General features: G+C 42.1%; 1 protein-coding gene across 2 annotated transcripts in view; it reads left to right on the forward strand.

Moving 5' to 3' along the window:
- Positions 1-1691: 1691 nt before the first annotated feature.
- LOC106606280 (NLR family CARD domain-containing protein 3) overlaps positions 1692-19848 on the forward strand; it is a 47038-nt gene continuing 28881 nt past the window's right edge. The window contains exons 1-2 of one of the 2 annotated variants that reach the window (XM_014202424.3): positions 1692-1811; positions 5088-5186. In XM_014202424.3, the coding sequence (XP_014057899.3) occupies positions 5104-5186 (83 nt within the window). In that variant the 5' untranslated portion in view covers positions 1692-1811; positions 5088-5103. Of the gene's footprint in view, positions 1812-3246; positions 3724-5087; positions 5187-19848 lie in introns of those variants that run through there. The other variant, XM_082976320.1, reaches the window with a different exon arrangement.

The raw sequence follows: 19848 nt of genomic DNA on the forward strand, positions 1-19848 counted from the left end.
GCTATTTATCACAGACTACTTCACTGTCAGTTTCCTGGCCTCTCTCCTCACCAGTGTCATGATCAAAGATATGATCAAGAGCCTCACATACAGTATATCGTATATACAGTATATACAGTATATAGTTTGGTGCTATATATTATTGTCTTGTCAACAGGTGTTGTTCCCGTGGGGGAAAGATTCTATTGGGGAAAGGTTCCCGTGGGGGCTGCCATGGAAGCCAAGAAGGGGAGTGAGGTGTGTGTGTGTGTGTGTGTGTGTGTGTGTGTGTGTGTGTGTGTGTGTGTGTGTGTGTGTGTGTGTGTGTGTGTGTGTGTGTGTGTGTGTGTGTGTGTGTGTGTGTGTGTGTGTGTGTGCTCAAACACACATGCATGTGTGGGTCTGGGAGTGTAAGTGTGTCCATCTGATGAATGGGCATGTGCCTGAACTCAATTTTATACACTAATTGTAGTCTCACCCATTCATTTCCAATGACCGGTCATTTTTGACCGGGAACACAACAGGTGTACAAAAGTTACATAAAACACCCAAAATGTAATGAAAATCATCAAAATGTATTTTGTGTGTTCAGATGCCCTGTGTGGACAAATTCATGGAACCTTATGACCATCAGATTAAATGAACCTCATTTTTCAGAGAGAAAACTAGTAAATCGGTCCAATTCGACCGAAACACAACAGGAGGGTTAATAAACATCAGAAAGGCAAAACTTCCACTGCAGAACAACAAAGATAAGAATATTAGACAACTTTTCGTTACCATGTCCTTCCTTACTGATATGTAATGACTAGCCCACTATATGGCATAATTACATCAGTCACCTCTATCATGGATTTGTTGTTGTACTCAAGGAAGGGAAGCAAGGTCTCGGCTATACAGTCATATAGTATTTACTGAATTCCACTGGTCCCTCTGTTCTTGTACTTTCTGTCTCTTTAATACGTTCTAATGCTTCAAATTAAAGTTACATTAATAAATCATGATGACTTAATATCAGTTGATACTAAAATATAATATTTCTGTCACGTCCTGGCCAGTATATAAGGTTAATTGTTTTGTAGTTTGGTCAGGGCGTGGCAGGGGGTATTTGTTTTATGTGGTTCGGGGTGGTGCGTTTGTGTAAAGGGTGTTTGATTTAGTATTTCCGGGTTTTGGTTTATGTTTAGTTAATTCTATGGTTAGTCTAGTGTGTGTGTTTCTATGTTTGGTTGATTGGGGTTGGGACTCTCAGTTGAAGGCAGGTGTTGTCTATCTGCCTTTGATTGAGAGTCCCATATATTAGGGTGTGTTTGTGTGTGTTATTTGTGGGTGATTGTTCTGTGTGTAAGCCGTATGCTTTACCAGACTGTTTGTAGTCGTTCGTTCGTTCGTTCGTTCGTTCGTTCGTTCGTTCGTTCCGTTTTGTTATTTTGTATGTTCATTTTTGTAGTTAATAAAAATCAAGATGAGCATACACGTACCTGCTGCGTTTTGGTCCTCCTTCACCGACAACAACCGTGACAATTTCTTGGAACTTTTGAGTTTCAAGGATATGTTTCTGTACATGTCTGTTTTATTGTTATTTTTTATTTGTTACATTGGTTGGCTATATCTGTGTCTGCATATGTGTGTGTGAGAGAGAGAGACAGAGAGAGAGAGAGAGAGAGATAAAGAAAGAGAGATAGATAAAGAGATATGTAGATAGACAAAGACAGAGAGAGAGAGAGATAAAGAGGGAAGGAGTTGGAAAGAAAAGAGGCAGAACCTGAAAGTAACTTTCGATGAACGAATGTACATTCCAGGCTCTGCTTCTGTTGAGAGAGAAATAAAAGGTAAGACGACGGTTATTGTGTTTTCATATAGTTGATGATATTGTTATGTTTATTCATATAGTTGATGATATTGTTATGTTTATTCATATAGTTGATGATATTGATATGTGTATTCATATAGCTGATGATATTGTTGTGTGTATTCATATAGTTGATGATATTGTTATGTGTATTCATATAGTTGATGAAATTGTTATGTGTATTAATATAGTTGATGATATTGTTATGTGTATTAATATAGTTGATTATATTTTTGTGTGTATTCATATAGTTGATGATATTGTTATGTGTATTCATATAGTTGATGATATTGTTAAGTGTATTCATATAGTTGATGAAATTGTTATGTGTATTAATATAGTTGATGATATTGTTATGTGTATTAATATAGTTGATTATATTTTTGTTGGACAGTGTTATAATAAGCCTACTCTCCTTAAAATGTATTAGATGTAAATTAGATGGGGGGGATTCGTTCCGTGCCCATCTGTGTTCCCCAGGGTGATCTCTACTGTATCATAGGCCTGTAGGCTTGTCTTCTCAAAACAGGCTAAAAACACAACAAACAACAAACAAACATTTTCTCTTCCTAATCTACTGTTAACTCTTTTCACTCAGGAAGGTATTTTGTGTGAAAAAAATAAAAATAAATATTGTGGAAAGACTAACAACTTACACTCCCTCAAAACAGGTTGTGTGTGCTCATTAGTGTCCACCGTAGCAAAACGTTTGGCAACGGAAACCGTTTGGGTCACGTATAGAGTTTGGAGCAAACCGTTTACACAACATTGCAAAACTGTTGGCTGTGGTGTAAACTAGTGAATACGACCCAGGTATTAGTCTACGACTCGGTTGTTGATGCCTGCCTGATGCTGAAACCTGAACATAGCTTGAGGGGTATACTATTATGCAAGCTAGTGTGTTTGCCTTTCACACCACCAACCTGGGTTCACTTGCTACATTGGTGTCAGAAGTGGTATGGCGGCTGTGAGGCCATCAGAATGACTGGACATGTGAGGGGCCAGAGTAGCGAAGCATGGGGATGTGCCTTCTCCTTCAGAGGGGCCAGAGTAGTTGAAGCATGGGGATGTGCCTTCTCGTTCAGAGGGGCCAGAGTAGCGAAGCATGGGGATGTGCCTTCTCGTTCAGAGGGGCCAGAGTAGCGAAGCATGGGGATGTGCCTTCTCCTTCAGAGGGGCCAGAGTAGTTGAAGCATGGGAATGTGCCTTCTCCTTCAGAGGGGCCAGAGTAGCGAAGCATGGGGATGTGCCTTCTCGTTCAGAGGGGCCAGAGTAGCGAAGCATGGGAATGTGCCTTCTCGTTCAGAGGGGCCAGAGTAGTTGAAGCATGGGGATGTGCCTTCTCGTTTAGAGGGGCCAGAGTAGTTGAAGCATGGGAATGTGCCTTCTCGTTCAGAGGGGCCAGAGTAGCGAAGCATGGGGATGTGTCTTCTCGTTCAGAGGGGCCAGAGTAGCGAAGCATGGGGATGTGTCTTCTCGTTCAGAGGGGCCAGAGTAGTTGAAGCATGGGGATGTGCCTTCTCGTTCAGAGGGGCCAGAGTAGTTGAAGCATGGGGATGTGTCTTCTCGTTCAGAGGGGCCAGAGTAGTTGAAGCATGGGGATGTGTCTTCTCGTTCAGAGGGGCCAGAGTAGCGAAGCATGGGGATGTGTCTTCTCGTTCAGAGGGGCCAGAGTAGTTGAAGCATGGGGATGTGCCTTCTCGTTCAGAGGGGCCAGAGTAGCGAAGCATGGGGATGTCTCTTCTTGTTCAGAGGGGCCAGAGTTGTTGAAGCATGGGGATGTGTCTTCTCATTCAGAGGGGGCAGTGTGAGCCATGTTACAATTCCCAGCAAGTGGGCGGCTGCACCAGTGACCGTCAAAAGTTACGGGATTTCCAGATATGAAAGTGAAAGTAAGTGTTTAGTCTACTCAGTTACAACGCTGCTCTCTGATCATTTATCAAGGATAAATGCCCATTAACAGGGATGTAAACAAATATGTGCATATAATGTGAGAGAAATAAGCTTTTTGTGCGTAAAGAACATTTCTGGTATCTTTTATTTTAGCTCATGAAACATGGGACCAACACTTTACATTTAAATTTTTGTTCAGTGTCGATATTTCACCTTCATAGTAGGTGGACAGATAGCTCAAGGCGTAGAGCAACATGGCAGAGGAAGCAATCCTGAAATCATAGCTCACTTGTATTCAATCTTGAGATGCACTATTTAGATTTTTCCCCTTTCTCAAACAGTCATTGTAAATGAATGGCTCTTGTAGTTATTGGTAATTATCAAATTATGGATCTTAATTGTTTTGTTAATATGTAAAAGTGAGTTGAATAAGTTTAATTCAAACGCAAAGCAAAGTTGACAAGCAGTGATAAATGACATACCAAGTTTAGTTTGATCCCTCAGTTAGAGGATCCCACTGTTATTTCCAAAATATCAGCCTCTGCTGGACACTACTTACAGCCTTAGTCTAGATATTATTCTCCATTTCCTCTGCTGGACACTACTTACAGCCTTAGTCTGGATATTCTTCTCCATTTCCTCTGCTGGACACTACTTACAGGCTGAGTCTAGATATTATTCTCCATTTCCTCTGCTGGACACTACTTACAGCCTTAGTCTGGATATTCTTCTCCATTTCCTCTGCTGGACACTACTTACAGCCTTAGTCTAGATATTATTCTCCATTTCCTCTGCTGGACACTACTTACAGCCTTAGTCTGGATATTCTTCTCCATTTCCTCTGCTGGACACTACTTACAGGCTGAGTCTAGATATTATCCTCCATTTCCTCTGCTGGACACTACTTACAGCCTTAGTCAGGATATTCTTCTCCATTTCCTCTGCTGGACACTACTTACAGCTTTAGTCTAGATATTATTCTCCATTTCCTCTGCTGGACACTACTTACAGCTTTAGTCTAGATATTCTTCTCCATTTCCTCTGCTGGACACTACTTACAGCCTTAGTCTAGATATTCTTCTCCATTTCCTCTGCTGGACACTACTGGACACCGCCATGAGTGTCTTTGAGAAACCTTCCTAAAACCCCACCTGTTTCATCTAGGTTGTTGTTGATGACTCTTTGATTTATTTATTGTTGGGGAATGTAACAATTTTCAGATGATCGCATTAAATCACCTGACTGTTTGGATGTTTCTGTTAGTACATATTTTATGAATTTTATGAATGAAAGAGAACGATTTACAATCAAGAATTTGTTTTCACTGTGTTAACCTCAACCAACGTTCTGGATCTCTGTTTAGGGGTCAGTGCTCTAAAATGAGTCTCTCTGGGGAGAGAGAGGAGGGGGGCCCTGCCTCTGAAATGGATCTCTCTGGGGAACATGACACCAAAGCTAAGAGGTAAGATAAACATTTTCTTTACGAATTTATGAAGGCTTTATTTTCAAAACGCTATATCGCATTAAAAAACGCAGTTTTTTTTTTTATCAGAAATTATTGTTTATGGGTGGGTAGCTTCAATATTACTTTTCTCAGATTTTATATTTATAGATTTTAGATGTGTATAAAACATGTTCATCAGGGAAAAGTCATTCTGACATTTTAAAATGGACATTACAAACTTTAGAAGACTTTTTAAACCTCAAATAAATTACAAGTTTGCCTTTCCTGCCGTGCAGGAAAATTCCTGCAATTACAGGATGATCAAATTAAGATACAGTTGAAGTCGGAAGTTTACATACACTTAGGTTGGAGTCATTAAAACTTGTTTTTCAACCACTCCACAAATTTCTTGATAACAAACTATAGTTTTTACAGAAGATTATTTCACTTATAATTCACATTATCACAATTCCAGTGGGTCAGAAGTTTACAAACACTAAGTTGACTGTGCCTTTAAACAGCTTGGAACATTTCAGAAAATAATGTCATGGCTTTAGAAGCTTCTGATAGGCTAATTGACATAATTTGAGTCAATTGGAGGTGTACCTGTGGATGTATTCCAAAGCCTACCTTAAAACTCAGTGCCTCTTTGCTTGACATCATGGGAAAATCTAAATAAATCAGCCAAGGCCTCAGAAAAATAATTCTAGTCCTCGACAAGTCTTGTTCATCCTTGGGAGCAATTTCCAAACGCCTGAAGTGTTTGGAAATGAATCTGGAAATGAATCTGTACAAACAATAGGACGCAAGTATAAACACCATGGGACCACGCAGCCGTCATACCGCTCAGGAAGGAGACGCGTTCTATCTCCTAGAGATGAACGTACTTTGGTGCGAAAAGTGCAAATCAATCCCAGAACAACAGCAAAGGACCTTGTGAAGATGCTGGAGGAAACAGGAACAAAAGTTTCTATATCCACAGTAAAACGAGTCCTATATCGACATAACCTGAAAAGCTGCTCAGCAAGGAAGAAGCCACTGCTCCAAAACCGCCATAAAAAAGACAAACTACAGTTTGCAACTGCACATGGGGACAAAGATTATACTCTTCGGAGAAATGTCCTCTGGTCTGATGAAACAAAAATAGAACTGTTTAGCCATAATGACCATCATTATGTTTGGAGGAAAAAGGGGGAGGCTTGCTGTCACAGGCGTAGTACTGAACAGACCAAGGTGCAGTGCGTATAGTGCCCATTCTCAAATCTTTAATGATTAACACTTTACAAAAGGAACAAAAACGACCAACAGTTCCGTCAGGTATGACAACTAAACGGAAAATAACCACCCATGAAACCCAAAGGAAAACAGGCTGCCTAAGTATGGCTTCCAATCAGAGACAATGAAAGATACCTGCCTCTGATTAGAAACCATACTCGGCCAAACATAAAAACAAAACATAGAAATAGAAAACTAGAACAAAAGCCCCTAGAACCCAAAAAAAAAAAAAACACACAAAACAACCCCCCTGCCACGCCCTGACCATTCTACTATGGCAAAAGACCCCTTTTCACTGGTCAGGACGTGACACTTACAAGCCGAAGAACACCATCCCAACCGTGAAGCACCAGGGTGGCAGCATCATGTTGTGGGGGTGCTTTGCTGCAGGAGGAACTGGTGCACTTCACAAAATAGATGGCATCATGAGAAGAAAAATTAAGTGGATATTTTGAAGCAACATCTCAAGACATCAGTTAGGAAGTTAAAGCTTGGTCGCAAATGGGACTTCCAAATGGACAATGACCCCAAGCATACTTCCAAAGTTGTGGCAAAATGGTTATGGACAACAATGTCAAGGTATAGGAGTGGCCATCACAAAGCCTTGACCTCAAGCATATAGAACATTTGTGGGCAGAACTGAAAAAGTGTGTGCGAGCAAGGAGGTCTACAAACCTGACTCAGTTACATCTGTCAGGAGGAATGGGCCAAAATGCACCCAATTTATTGTGGGAAGCTTGTGGAAGGCTACCCAAAACGTTTGACCCAAGTTAAACAATTTAAAGGCAATGCTACCAAATACTAATTGAGTGTATGTAAACTTCTGACCCACTGGGAATGTGATGAAAGAAATAAAAGCTGAAATAAATCATTCTCTCTACTAGTATTCTTACATTTCACATTCTGAAAATAAAGTGGTGATCCTAACTGACCTAAGACAGGGAATTTTTACTAGGATTAAATGTCAGGAATTGTGAAAACTGATTTTAAATGTATTTGGCTAAGGTGTATGTAAACTTCCGACTTGAACTGTACACCAACTGTACTGTAACTCTATGTGGCCGGTTTCCTGATAGCGATGGAATTTTGGCTTACGAGGAGTGTTTTAAAGATGCATCTTTCCTACAACGGCCGAAGATGTAATGCATGTATGGATACTAATAGGATGGAAAGAAAGGGAGCGCTGCTCTCAGATTTCTCCATTCAAATCTTTCTTTAACATTTATAATTAGCAGATTTTTTTTATCTCAGTGCTTCTATTTTTGGACAACTCCAAAGTGGAATAGTTTACCTATTTACCTAGTTTGCTTGCTGTTGTGAAATATTCCTCTCCAGGCACATTCAAATGGCGAGAACCATAAGAGGGAAGTATGTATTCTGACAGGCAGACTGGAAGCACACAATTTGAACAGTGCTCTCAGCATATCAATTAGCTGATTGTTGATTTGCGGCAGTCAGCTAAAGCATCTAAAAAAGGCCTATCACAATATTTCAGAATAGTCTACAATCACTGGTAAACACAAAAGAGAAGAGACATAGAAACAACTAACCTGTCTTTAGGTAATCAAAATCCTCAACTAGCAATAGGCTATTGAGTGAACAGTAGTATCTTATTGGCACTATATAGCAGAGAGCGTCAGCCCCAGTCAGTGCTGTCTTTATCATTGGGTGAGTCCTCCTGGGAAGTGTTTTAGGACAATTTCCTTCAATATGTCTTTCCGCTTTTCATAGGCCTTGGTTAGGTGGTTGTATTCAAGACATGGTCGTTTTTAATTATCTTTGTTTGTCAGTCATCAGTAGTACCTGCTACCCTGTCATTGTTGTTGTATTAAATATTCTGCTATTGTAGTACCTGCTACCCTGTCGTTGTTGTATTAAATATTCTGCTATAGTTGTACCTGCTACCCTGTCATTGTTGTGGTATTAAATATTCTGCTATTGTAATAGCTTCTACTCTGTCATTGTTGTGGTATTAAATATTCTGCTATTATAGTAGCTGCTACTCTGTCATTGTTGAGGTATTAAATATTATTCTATTATCTCCAGTCATGGAGAGTAAAGTGTCATAGAATTGCATGTAATATGTTCATAAAAGGTCAGGTATATTCATATCCGCAAAAAAAATGTTCCTCTAGCTGGGCTGAGCTCTGGATGTGTGCAATGAAAGGAGAAGAAAAACAGGTATTTTATGTGAACAGTGAGTCAGTTATATTATTAACCTGACTTATTACTTGCCTAGTTAAATAAAGGTTAAATAAAAAAATATTACCATCCAATCTACTATTAAATATATATATAGTCAGATACATTATTAACTTATTACTATCCCATCTACTATTAACTATATATATAGTCAGTTATATTATTAACTTATTACTATCCCATCTACTATTAACTATATATATAGTCAGTTACATTATTAACCTAACGTATTACTATCCCATCTACTATTCACTATATATATAATAAGTTATATGATTAACTTATTACTATCCCATCTACTTTTAACTATATATATATATATATATATATAGTCAGTTACATTATTAACCTAACGTATTACTATCCCATCTACTATTAACTATATATATAATAAGTTATATGATTAACTTATTACTATCCCATCTACTTTTAACTATATATATAGTCAGTTATATTATTAACCTAACGTATTACTATCCAATCTACTATTAACTATATATATCGTCATTTATATTATTAACTTATTACTATCCCATCTACTATTAACTATATATATAGTCAGTTATATTATTAACCTAACTTATTACTATCCAATTTACTATTCACTTTAGGAATAGGAGGCTATTTTACATTAGTCTGCAAATGCATTGATAGAAGCATGCAATACTTTATTATAAAGGCAATTATGTTTTGTTTATTTTTTGGGATGTTGCTTCCTTTATCTTCAAACTCAAGTGCGGCCAAGACCAAAATCAAGCTTAGTAGTATCTGTTTTATCTTGGGACAAAGTGTCCTTGTTCAATTGCCTTCTGTTTCAGAGAAAAAGGAGTGTCAAACTACAAAATTCCAGTAAAAACAAGGAAACAGCAGTAAGTGAAGTTACTGCCATCTGACTTTGTTCCACCATGTTTTACTGCAGTTACTGAGGTTTTGTTTGGTATTCTATCAGACTCCGAGATCAGGCCATCCCAACCATGACACCCACCCTCACACACTCCATGAGACAGCCAGTGATCCAGTTATCACCAGAATAAACATGGCACAACGGTTGAACTCATATTGAAACGCAAATACCCAGATAATGGTAAAAAAGAGGGCAAACAAAATATACTGCTCAAAAAAATAAAGGGAACACTTAAACAACACAATGTAACTCCAAGTCAATCACACTTCTATGAAATCAAACTGTCCACTTAGGAAGCAACACTGATTGACAATACATTTCACATGCTGTTGTGCAAATGGAATAGACAACAGGTGGAAACTATAGGCAATTAGCAAGACACCCTTTCACTCTAGTGGTAGCATGAGACTGTGGCTCAGGTAGTGCAGCTCATCCAGGATGGCACATCAATGCGAGCTGTGGCAAGAAGGTTTGCTGTGTCTGTCAGCGTAGTGTCCAGAGCATGGAGGCGCTACCAGGAGACAGGCCAGTACATCAGGAGACGTGGAGGAGGCCGTAGGAGAGCAACAACCCAGCAGCAGGACCGCTACCTCTGCCTTTGTGCAAGGAGGAGCAGGAGGAGCACTGCCAGAGCCCTGCAAAATGACCTCCAGCAGGCCACAAATGTGCATGTGTCTGCTCAAACGGTCAGAAACAGACTCCATGAGGGTGGTATGAGGGCCCGATGTCCACAGGTGGGGGTTGTGCGTACAGCCCAACACCATGCAGAACGTTTGGCATTTGCCAGAGAACACCAAGATTGGCAAATTCGCCACTGGCGCCCTGTGCTCTTCACAGATGAAAGCAGGTTCACACAGCACATGTGACAGATGTGACAGAGTCTGGAGACACCGTGGAGAACGTTCTGCTGCCTGCAACATCCTCCAGCATGACCGGTTTGGCGGTGGGTCAGTCATGGTGTGGGGTGGCATTTCTTTGGGGGGCCGCACAGCCCTCCATGTGCTCGCCAGAGGTAGCCTGACTGCCATTAGGTACCGAGATGAGATCCTCAGACCCCTTGTGAGACCATATGCTGGTGCGGTTGGCCCTGGGTTCATCCTAATGCAAGACAATGCTAGACCTCATGTGGCTGGAGTGTGTCAGCAGTTCCTGCAAGAGGAAGGCATTGATGCTATGGACTGGCCCGCCCGTTCCCCAGACCTGAATCCAATTGAGCACATCTGGGACATCATGTCTCGCTCCATCCACCAACGCCACGTTGCACCACAGACTGTCCAGGAGTTGGCGGATGCTTTAGTCCAGGTCTGGGAGGAGATCCCTCAGGAGACCATCAGACACCTCATCAGGAGCATACCCAGGCGTTGTAGAGAGGTCATACAGGCACATGGAGGCCACACACACTACTGAGCATCATTTTGACTTGTTTTAAGGACATTACATCAAAGTTGGATCAGCCTGTAGTGTGGTTTTCCACTTTAATTTTGAGTGTGACTCCAAATCCAGACCTCCATGGGTTGATAAATTGGATTTCCATTGATTATTTTTATGTGATTTTGTTGTCAGCACATTCAACTATGTAAAGAATAAAGTATTTAATAAGATTATTTCATTCATTCAGATCTAGGGTGTGTTATTTTAGTGTTCCCTTTATTTTTTGGAGCAGTGTATATAAATACTAGCTAACATAAAGAAAATGACAGAATTGATAGTAATACAAAGTCAAATATTTGTTCAAAGTATAAACATTCTCTGTGATGAAATAACCTCATGGCAAAAAAATTGTTGAGGGTTAGGCCTACTACAATACAACATTCAAAACAGGAAAACAAAACTACATAACACCATTAGGGGCTCCCGAGTGGAGCAGCGGTCTAAGGCACTGCATCTCAGTGCAAGAGGCATCACTACAGTCCCTGGTTCAAATCCAGGCTGTATCACATCTGGCCGTGATTGGGAGTCCTATAGGGCGGCGCACAATTGGCCCAGCGTCATCCGGGTTTGGCAGGGGTAGGCAGTCATTGTAAATAAGAATTTGTTCTTAACTGACAAGCCTAATTAAATAAAGGTTACAATTAAATACAGTTGAATGTGGTTGGAACTCTCAAAGGGTTTCCATCAAACAGAAAACCAACAAGAAAGCTGGATCAACACATTTAGATTTATAGATACTGCACTTTGCTTTTGCATTACCCATATAGCTGTTTAAGCTCAACCAAAGGCAGAGTGCAGTATCAATGTTTTAGGGGTCATAGGTCAGGTCATTGGTCATGGTTGATATGCAGGGAGAGCAAAAAAAACCTAAAAAACTTTAAAGCCATTTCTCTCAGATTCACTATTTGTGTGGACTGCTCTTTGTCTTTGTAGGGCAGTAGTTCAGGTGGCTGCCCTTGCCCTTAGTCTGCCTCATGTCCCTCCTATCGCCATGGGTACACCTTCCTAACAACAATGACACCATACTTTGCTTTAACCTGTTCTGCCAGTTCATGTCCTTAAAGACTAGAATGTTCCAATGTGGTTAGCCAAAAAGATGACAAGATAGTTCACACATTCATTATTCAGGGTTACTATCAAACAGATATGTCACATTTCTGGTTCGTCCATAATGTGGTTCCTGCTTGTAGCATGCCGCGTTTACAGGAATCCCTTTCTCTAACTATAAGTCACATGATTTCATGAGAAACATTTTCTGCAGTGAAAGGGTAATGCAAGTCAACGTGTCTTTGGATGAATGTCAACAAGATTTATAACCAGCATTGTTAAAAGTCAAGCTAACCATACCAGTTCACACCTTATAAGAAGACAATGCTCAAATGTAGTCCATAAAGAGGAATTAGGATTATGTGCACAGGTATTCTGGCGTACAATTGCAATCTGCTGCTACACATTTGGTCAGATATGAGTTCATACTGAAATCAGGCTTAGCAGTATCTGTTATATCTAGTGACAAAGTATCCTAGTTCAATTATCTTCCGTTTCAGAGAAAATGGACTGTCAAATGTGAAGTAACTTCAAAATCCCAGTTAAAACCCAGTAAAAATGACCTGCTGCCCCACATATAGGTGATGGAGGAGAAGGAGGGGGGGAATATATTGTTACATATAGGTGATGGGGAGAAGGAGAGGGGGATATATCTGTTACATATAGGTGATGAGGGAGAGAGAAGGAGAGGGGGGAATATATTGTTACATATGATGGAGGGAGGGAGAAGGAGAGGGGGATATATATGTTACATATGATGGAGGGAGGGAGAAGGAGAGGGGGATATATCTGTTACATATAGGTGATGGAGGGAGGGAGAAGGAGAGGGGGGAATATATTGTTACATATAGGTGATGAAGGAGAGGGGGATATCTGTTACATATAGGTGATGGAGGGAGGGAGAAGGAGAGGGGGATATATCTGTTACATATAGGTGATGGAGGAGAAGGAGAGGGGGATATATCTGTTACATATAGGTGATGGAGGGAGGGAGAAGGAGAGGGGGATATATCTGTTACATATAGGTGATGGAGGAGAAGGAAAGGGGGGATATATCTGTTACATATAGGTGATGGAGGAGAAGGAGAGGGGGATATATCTGTTACATATAGGTGATGGAGGAGAAGGAGAGGGGGATATATCTGTTACATATAGATGATGGAGGAGAAGGAGAGGGGGGATATATCTGTTACATATAGGTGATGGGGAGAAGGAGAGGGGGGATATATCTGTTACATATAGGTGATGGAGGGAGAGAGAAGAAGAGGGGGGAATATATTGTTACATATGATGGAGGGAGGGAGAAGGAGAGGGGGATATATCTGTTACATATGATGGAGGGAGGGAGAAGGTGAGGGGGATATATCTGTTACATGCTGCCCCACATATAGGTGATGGAGGAGAAGGAGGGGGGGAATATATTGTTACATATAGGTGATGGGGAGAAGGAGAGGGGGATATATCTGTTACATATAGGTGATGTAGGGAGAGAGAAGGAGAGGGGGGAATATATTGTTACATATGATGGAGGGAGGGAGAAGGAGAGGAGGATATATCTGTTACATATGATGGAGGGAGGTAGAAGGAGAGGGGGATATATCTGTTACATATAGGTGATGGAGGGAGGGAGAAGGAGAGGGGGGAATATATTGTTACATATAGGTGATGGAGGGAGGGAGAAGGAGAGGGGTTATATATGTTACATATAGGTGATGGAGGAGAAGGAGAGGGGGATATATCTGTTACATATAGGTGATGGAGGAGAAGGAGAGGGGGATATATCTGTTACATATAGGTGATGGAGGAGAAGGAGAGGGGGATATATCTGTTACATATAGGTGATGGAGGAGAAGGAGAGGGGGATATATCTGTTACATATAGGTGATGGAGGAGAAGGAGAGGGGGGATATATCTGTAACATATAGGTGATGGAGGAGAAGGAGAGGGGGATATATCTGTTACATATAGGTGATGGAGGAGAAGGAGAGGGGGATGTATATGTTACATATAGGTGATGGGGAGAAGGAGAGGGGGATATATCTGTTACATATAGGTGATGGGGAGAAGGAGAGGGGGATATATCTGTTACATATAGGTGATGGAGGAGAAGGAGAGGGGAATATATTGTTACATATAGGTGATGGAGGAGAAGGAGAGTGGGGGTATATCTGTTACATATAGGTGATGGGGAGAAGGAGAGGGGGATATATCTGTTACATATAGGTGATGGAGGAGAAGGAGAGGGGGATATATATGTTACATATAGGTGATGGAGGAGAAGGAGAGGGGGATATATATGTTACATATAGGTGATGGAGAGAGAAGGAGAGGGGGGAATATATTGTTACATATAGGTGATGGGGAGAAGGAGAGAGGGGATATATCTGTTACATATAGGTGATGGAGGAGAAGGAGAGGGGGATATATCTGTTACATATAGGTGATGGAGAGAGAAGGAGAGGGGGGATATATCTGTTACATATAGGTGATGGAGGAGAAGGAGAGGGGGATATATCTGTTACATATAGGTGATGGAGGAGAAGGAGAGGGGGATATATCTGTTACATATAGGTGATGGAGGGAGGGAGAAGGAGAGGGGGATATATCTGTTACATATAGGTGATGGGGAGAAGGAGAGGGGGATATATCTGTTACATATAGGTGATGGAGGAGAAGGAGAGGGGGATATATCTGTTACATATAGGTGATGGGGAGAAGGAGACGGGGATATATCTGTTACATATAGGTGATGGAGGGAGAAGGAGAGGGGGATATATCTGTTACATATAGATGATGGGGAGAAGGAGAGGGGGATATATCTGTTACATAGAGTATAGTGCATTCGGAAAGTATTCAGACCCCTTGACTTTTTCCAAATTTTATTCTAAAATTGATAATATATATATTTTTGTCCAGATCAATTTACACACAATACCCAATAATGACAAAGCAAGAACAGCACATTTACATAAGTATTCAGACCCTTTACTCAGTTCTTTGTTGAATCACCTTTTGCAGTGATTACAGCCTAGAATCTTCTTGGGTATGATGCTACAAGTTTGGCACAGCTGTATTTTGCAGAGTTTCTCCCATTCTTCTCTGCAGATCCTCTCATGCTCTGTCAGGTTGGAAGCGGATCGTCGCTGCACAGCTATTTTCATGTCTCTCCGGAGATGTTCGATTGGGTTCAAGTCTGGGCTCTGGCTGGGCCACTCAAGGATATTCAGAGACTTGTCCCGAAGCGACTCCTGCGTTGTTTTGACTCTGTGCTTAGGGTTGTTGTCCTGCTGGAAGGTGAACCTTTGTCCCAGTCTGAGGTCCTGAGTGCTCTGGAGCAGGTTTTTATCAATGATCTCTCTGTACTTTGCTCCGTTCATCTTTCCCTCGATCCTGACTAGTCTCACAGTCCCTGATGCTGAAAAACATCCCCATAGCATGATGCTGCCACCAACATGCCAGGTTTCCTCCAAACGTGAAGCTTGGCATTCTGGCCAAAGAGTTCAATCTTGGTTTCATCAGACCAGAGAATCTTGTTTCTCATGGTCTGAGTCCTTTAGGTGTCTTTTGGCAAACTTCAAGCGGCCTGTCATGTGCCTTTAATTGAAGAGGGGTTTCCGTCTGACCACTCTACCATAAAGGCCTGATTGGTGGAGTGCTGTAACGTAACAACATGTGGAAAAAAGTCAAGGGGTCTGAATACTTTTCAAATGCACTGTATGTGCATGTACAGACTGTCATGGAATTACAACATTATGTTAATCACATTACTCTTATATTAGAATGTAATCCTATTTTAGTACTCTCATTGTCTGTTTTTCTTAGAGGCAACAGAATAGGATTGTTAGAATTTTCATGTGTCTGTGTGTGGAGTGAAGCCTGAGATTTAAGTAGATTGACGATGGTTTGGTGATAACCTAAAGACTGCATTACATTACAATCCATGATTAGTGTCTGTGTGCTTGTCTTTCAGTGCCAGGGAGACCCAATCTCCAGTTTATTTAGGGAAAGGATTTAGTATTCTATTTTGCATTAGTACTTTTGTGTAAGCAAGCAGTAAATTAACTAGAGACAGATATTATGCGGCATGTAAATCTTCATGTTTTTGGCATGAGAGCACAATGTACCTTTAGTATAATTTCAACGTATCTGTTCTTCGTCAGGAAGACTATAAAGAGTTGTAAGCGAATACTGTTTATTTGGGCTTTAAGTCTACACCATTGGGTGATTGTTAACGTTCCATTACTGCAGTAATAACTAATAAAGTGTAATTGTTTTGAAGAAATCTAAAAGTCTCTCCTTTGATTATAATAATTCCACGACAAGTACCAGTCAAAAGTTTGGACACAACTACTCATTCAAGGATTTTTTTTATTTTTTACAATTTTCTACATTGTAGAATAATAGTGAAGACGTCAAAACTATGAAATAACACATATGGAATCATGTAGTAACCAAATAAGTGTTAAACAAATCAATATATATTTTATATTTGAGATTCTTCAATGTAGCCACCCTTTATCTTGATTACTGCTTTGCACACTCTTGGCATTCAACTAGCTTTATGAGGTAGTCACCTCGAATGCATTTCAATTAACAGGTGTGCCTTGTTAAAAGTTCATTTGTGGAATTTCTTTCCTTCTGTCACATCCTGACCAGCAGGGGGAGTAATTGTATGAATATTTGGTCAGGACGTGGCAGAAGGGTATTTGTTTTGTATGGTTGGGGTTGTGTGTATTATTAAAGGGGTGTTTGGTTTATGTAGTCTGGGGTTTGAGTATATGTTCTAGTGTTGGTTTTCTATGGTTTTCTAGTCTGTCTATTTCTGTGTGGTTTGTGTGGCTCCCAATCAGGAACAGCTGTACGTCGTTGTTACATTTACATTTTACATTTTAGTCATTTAGCAGACGCTCTTATCCAGAGCGACTTACAGCAGTGAATGCATACATTTCATAGATTTTTTTTTTTCTGTGCTGGCCCCCCGTGGGAATCGAACCCACAACCCTGGTGTTGCAAACACCATGCTCTACCAACTGAGCTACAGGGATTCCTGATTGGGAGTCATATATTAGTTGCTTGTTTTCACCTGGGGGTTTGTGGGTAGTTGTTTTTGCACTGCGTTGTGTATAGCTTGCAAAACTGTTCCTGTCGGTCTTTGGTTCTTGTTTTTCTTGGTGTTCACATTTAAATAAAATATGATGAGCACGCAACCCGCTGCGCCTTGGTCTCATCAATATGACAGCAGTGACAGAACTACCCACCAAACACGGACCAAGCAGCGGAGGAAGGAGTAACGGGTTGACTATCGCGAGTCATGGACTTGGGAGCAGATTCTGGCCGGAGAGGGTCCATGGAGGGAGTCTGGTGAGGACCGGGGAACACGGCTGGTAAGGGAGCCCGAGAGGCAGCCCCAATCATTTTTTTGGGGGGGGGACACGGGTAGTTTGGCTGGGCGAGGATTGAGCCCCAGGTCAAATCCCCATACATTTTTTGGGCGACATATGACCGGACAGGTCCCGTGCTTAGGGGTGATAGGTGCTGTGGCGAGGCCGGGTATTTTCAGGCCGGTATGCGCAGTACCAGCGCCCCGCATGTGCCAGGGGAAAGTGGGCATCCAGCCAGTAGGGGTGATGCCAGTCCTGCGCTCGAGACCGCCAGTGAGCCTCTACGGTCCAGTGTTTCCCGCTACACGCTCTAGCCTTGAGGTGCGTGTCTCCAGGCTGGCACATCCAGCACCACGCATCAAGCTTCCAGTGAGTCAGCCCAGTCCAACTCAGCCTGTTCCCGCTCCCCGCACTAGCCCGGAGGTGCGTGTCCCCAAACTGGCACTTCCAGCACCACGCATCAGGCTTCCAGTGCGTCAGACCAGGCCCGAGATTCCGATGACAGTGCCTCGTCCAGAGTGTCCGGCAACAGTGCCTCGTCCAGAGTGTCCGGCAACAGTGCCTCGTCCAGAGTGTCCGGCAACAGTGCCTCGTCCAGAGTATCCGGAACCGGGTGAGATGGCCCACTGTCCGGAACCGGGTGAGACGGCCCACTGTCCGGAACCGGGTGAGACGGCCCGCGACCCAGAACCGAGTGAGTCTGCCCGCGACCCGGAACCGAGGGAGTCTGCCCGCGACCCGGAACCGAGTGAGTCTGCCCGCGACCCGGAACAGAATAAGGTTGACAATAACTTTGAAATGTGTGAGTCTACTTACAGCTCGGAACTGAAGGAGTCTGCCTACGACCCGGAACCGAGTGAGTCTGCCTACCGTTCGGAGCAAAGAGACTCTGTCTACAGTCTGGAGGACAGTAGGCCAGAACCAGAGCCACCTCCAGTATAGGTGGGTTGGGGAGGGGGGGTGTAGCACAGGTGCCGTCGTTGACGGCAGCCACCCTCCCTTCCCTCCCTTTAGTTTAGGGGGAAATTGTTTTTTTTTGTTGTTTTGGGGGATTTTGCTTTTTCTTATGAGGTGCATCCGGGGTCTGCACCTTTTTTTGGGGGGGGGGGGTACTATCACGTCCTGACCAGCAGAGGGAGTAATTGTATTAATATTTGGTCAGGACATGGCAGAAGGGTATTTGTTTTGTATGGTTGGGGTTGTGTGTATTATTAAAGGGGTGTTTGGTTTATGTAGTCTGGGGTTTGAGTGTATGTTCTAGTGTTGGTTTTCTATGGTTTTCTAGTCTGTCTATTTCTGTGTGGTTTGTGTGGCTCCCAATCAGGAACAGCTGTACGTCGTTGTTCCTGATTGTGAGTCATATATTAGTTGCTTGTTTTCACCTGGGGGTTTCTTAATGCGTTTGAGCCAATTAGTTGTGTTGTGAGTCCATATTATGGCAAGAACAGCTCAAATAAGCAAAGACAGTGCATCATTACTCTAAGACATGAAGGTCAGTCAATCCGTAAAATTTCACAAACTCTGAAAGTTTCTTAAAGTGCAGTCGCAAAAACCATCAAGCGCTATGATGAAACTAGCTCTCATGAGGACCGCCACAGGAAAGGAAGACCCAGAGGATCAGTTCATTGGAGTTACCAGCCTCAGAAATTACAGCTCAAATAAATGCTTCACAGAGTTCAAGTAACAGACACATCTCTACATCAACTGTTCAGAGGAGACTGCGTGAATGAGGCCTTCATGGTCGAATTTCTGCAAAGAAACCACTACTAAAGGACACCAATAAGAAGAAGAGACTTGCTTGGGCCAAGAGACATGAGCAATGGACATTAGAGCGGTGAAAATCTGTCCTTTAGTCTGATGAGTCCAAATTTGAGAATTTTGGTTCCAACCGCCATGTCTTTGTGAGACGCAGAGTAGTTGAACGGATAATCTCCGCATGTGTGGTTCCCACCGTGAAGCAAGGAGGAGGAGGTGTGATGGTGTGGGGGTGCTTTGCTGGTGACACTGTTAGTGATTTATTTATAATTCAAGGCACACTTAACCAGCATGGCTACCACAGCATTATGCAGCGATACTCCTTCCCATCAGTTTTTTTGCTTAGTGGGACTATAATTTGTTTTTCAACAGGACAATGACCCAACACACCTCCAGGCTGTGCAAGGGCTATTTGACCAAGAAGGAGAGTGATGGACTGCTGCATCAGATGACCTGGCCTCTACAATCACCTGACCTCAACCCAATTGAGATGGTTTGGGATGAGTTGGACCGCAGAGTGAAGGAAAAGCAGCCGACAAGTGCTCAGCATATGTGGGAACTCCTACAATATGGTTGGAAAAGCATTCCAGGTGAAGCTGGTTGAGAGAATGCCAAGAATGTGCAAAGCTGTCATCAAGGCAAAGGGTGGCTACTTTGAAGAATCTGGTCACATTAGATGTCGAGA

Source organism: Salmo salar, chromosome 06, assembly GCF_965601325.2.
Source record: "Salmo salar chromosome 06, fSalSal1, whole genome shotgun sequence".
Lineage (NCBI taxonomy): Eukaryota > Metazoa > Chordata > Actinopteri > Salmoniformes > Salmonidae > Salmo > Salmo salar.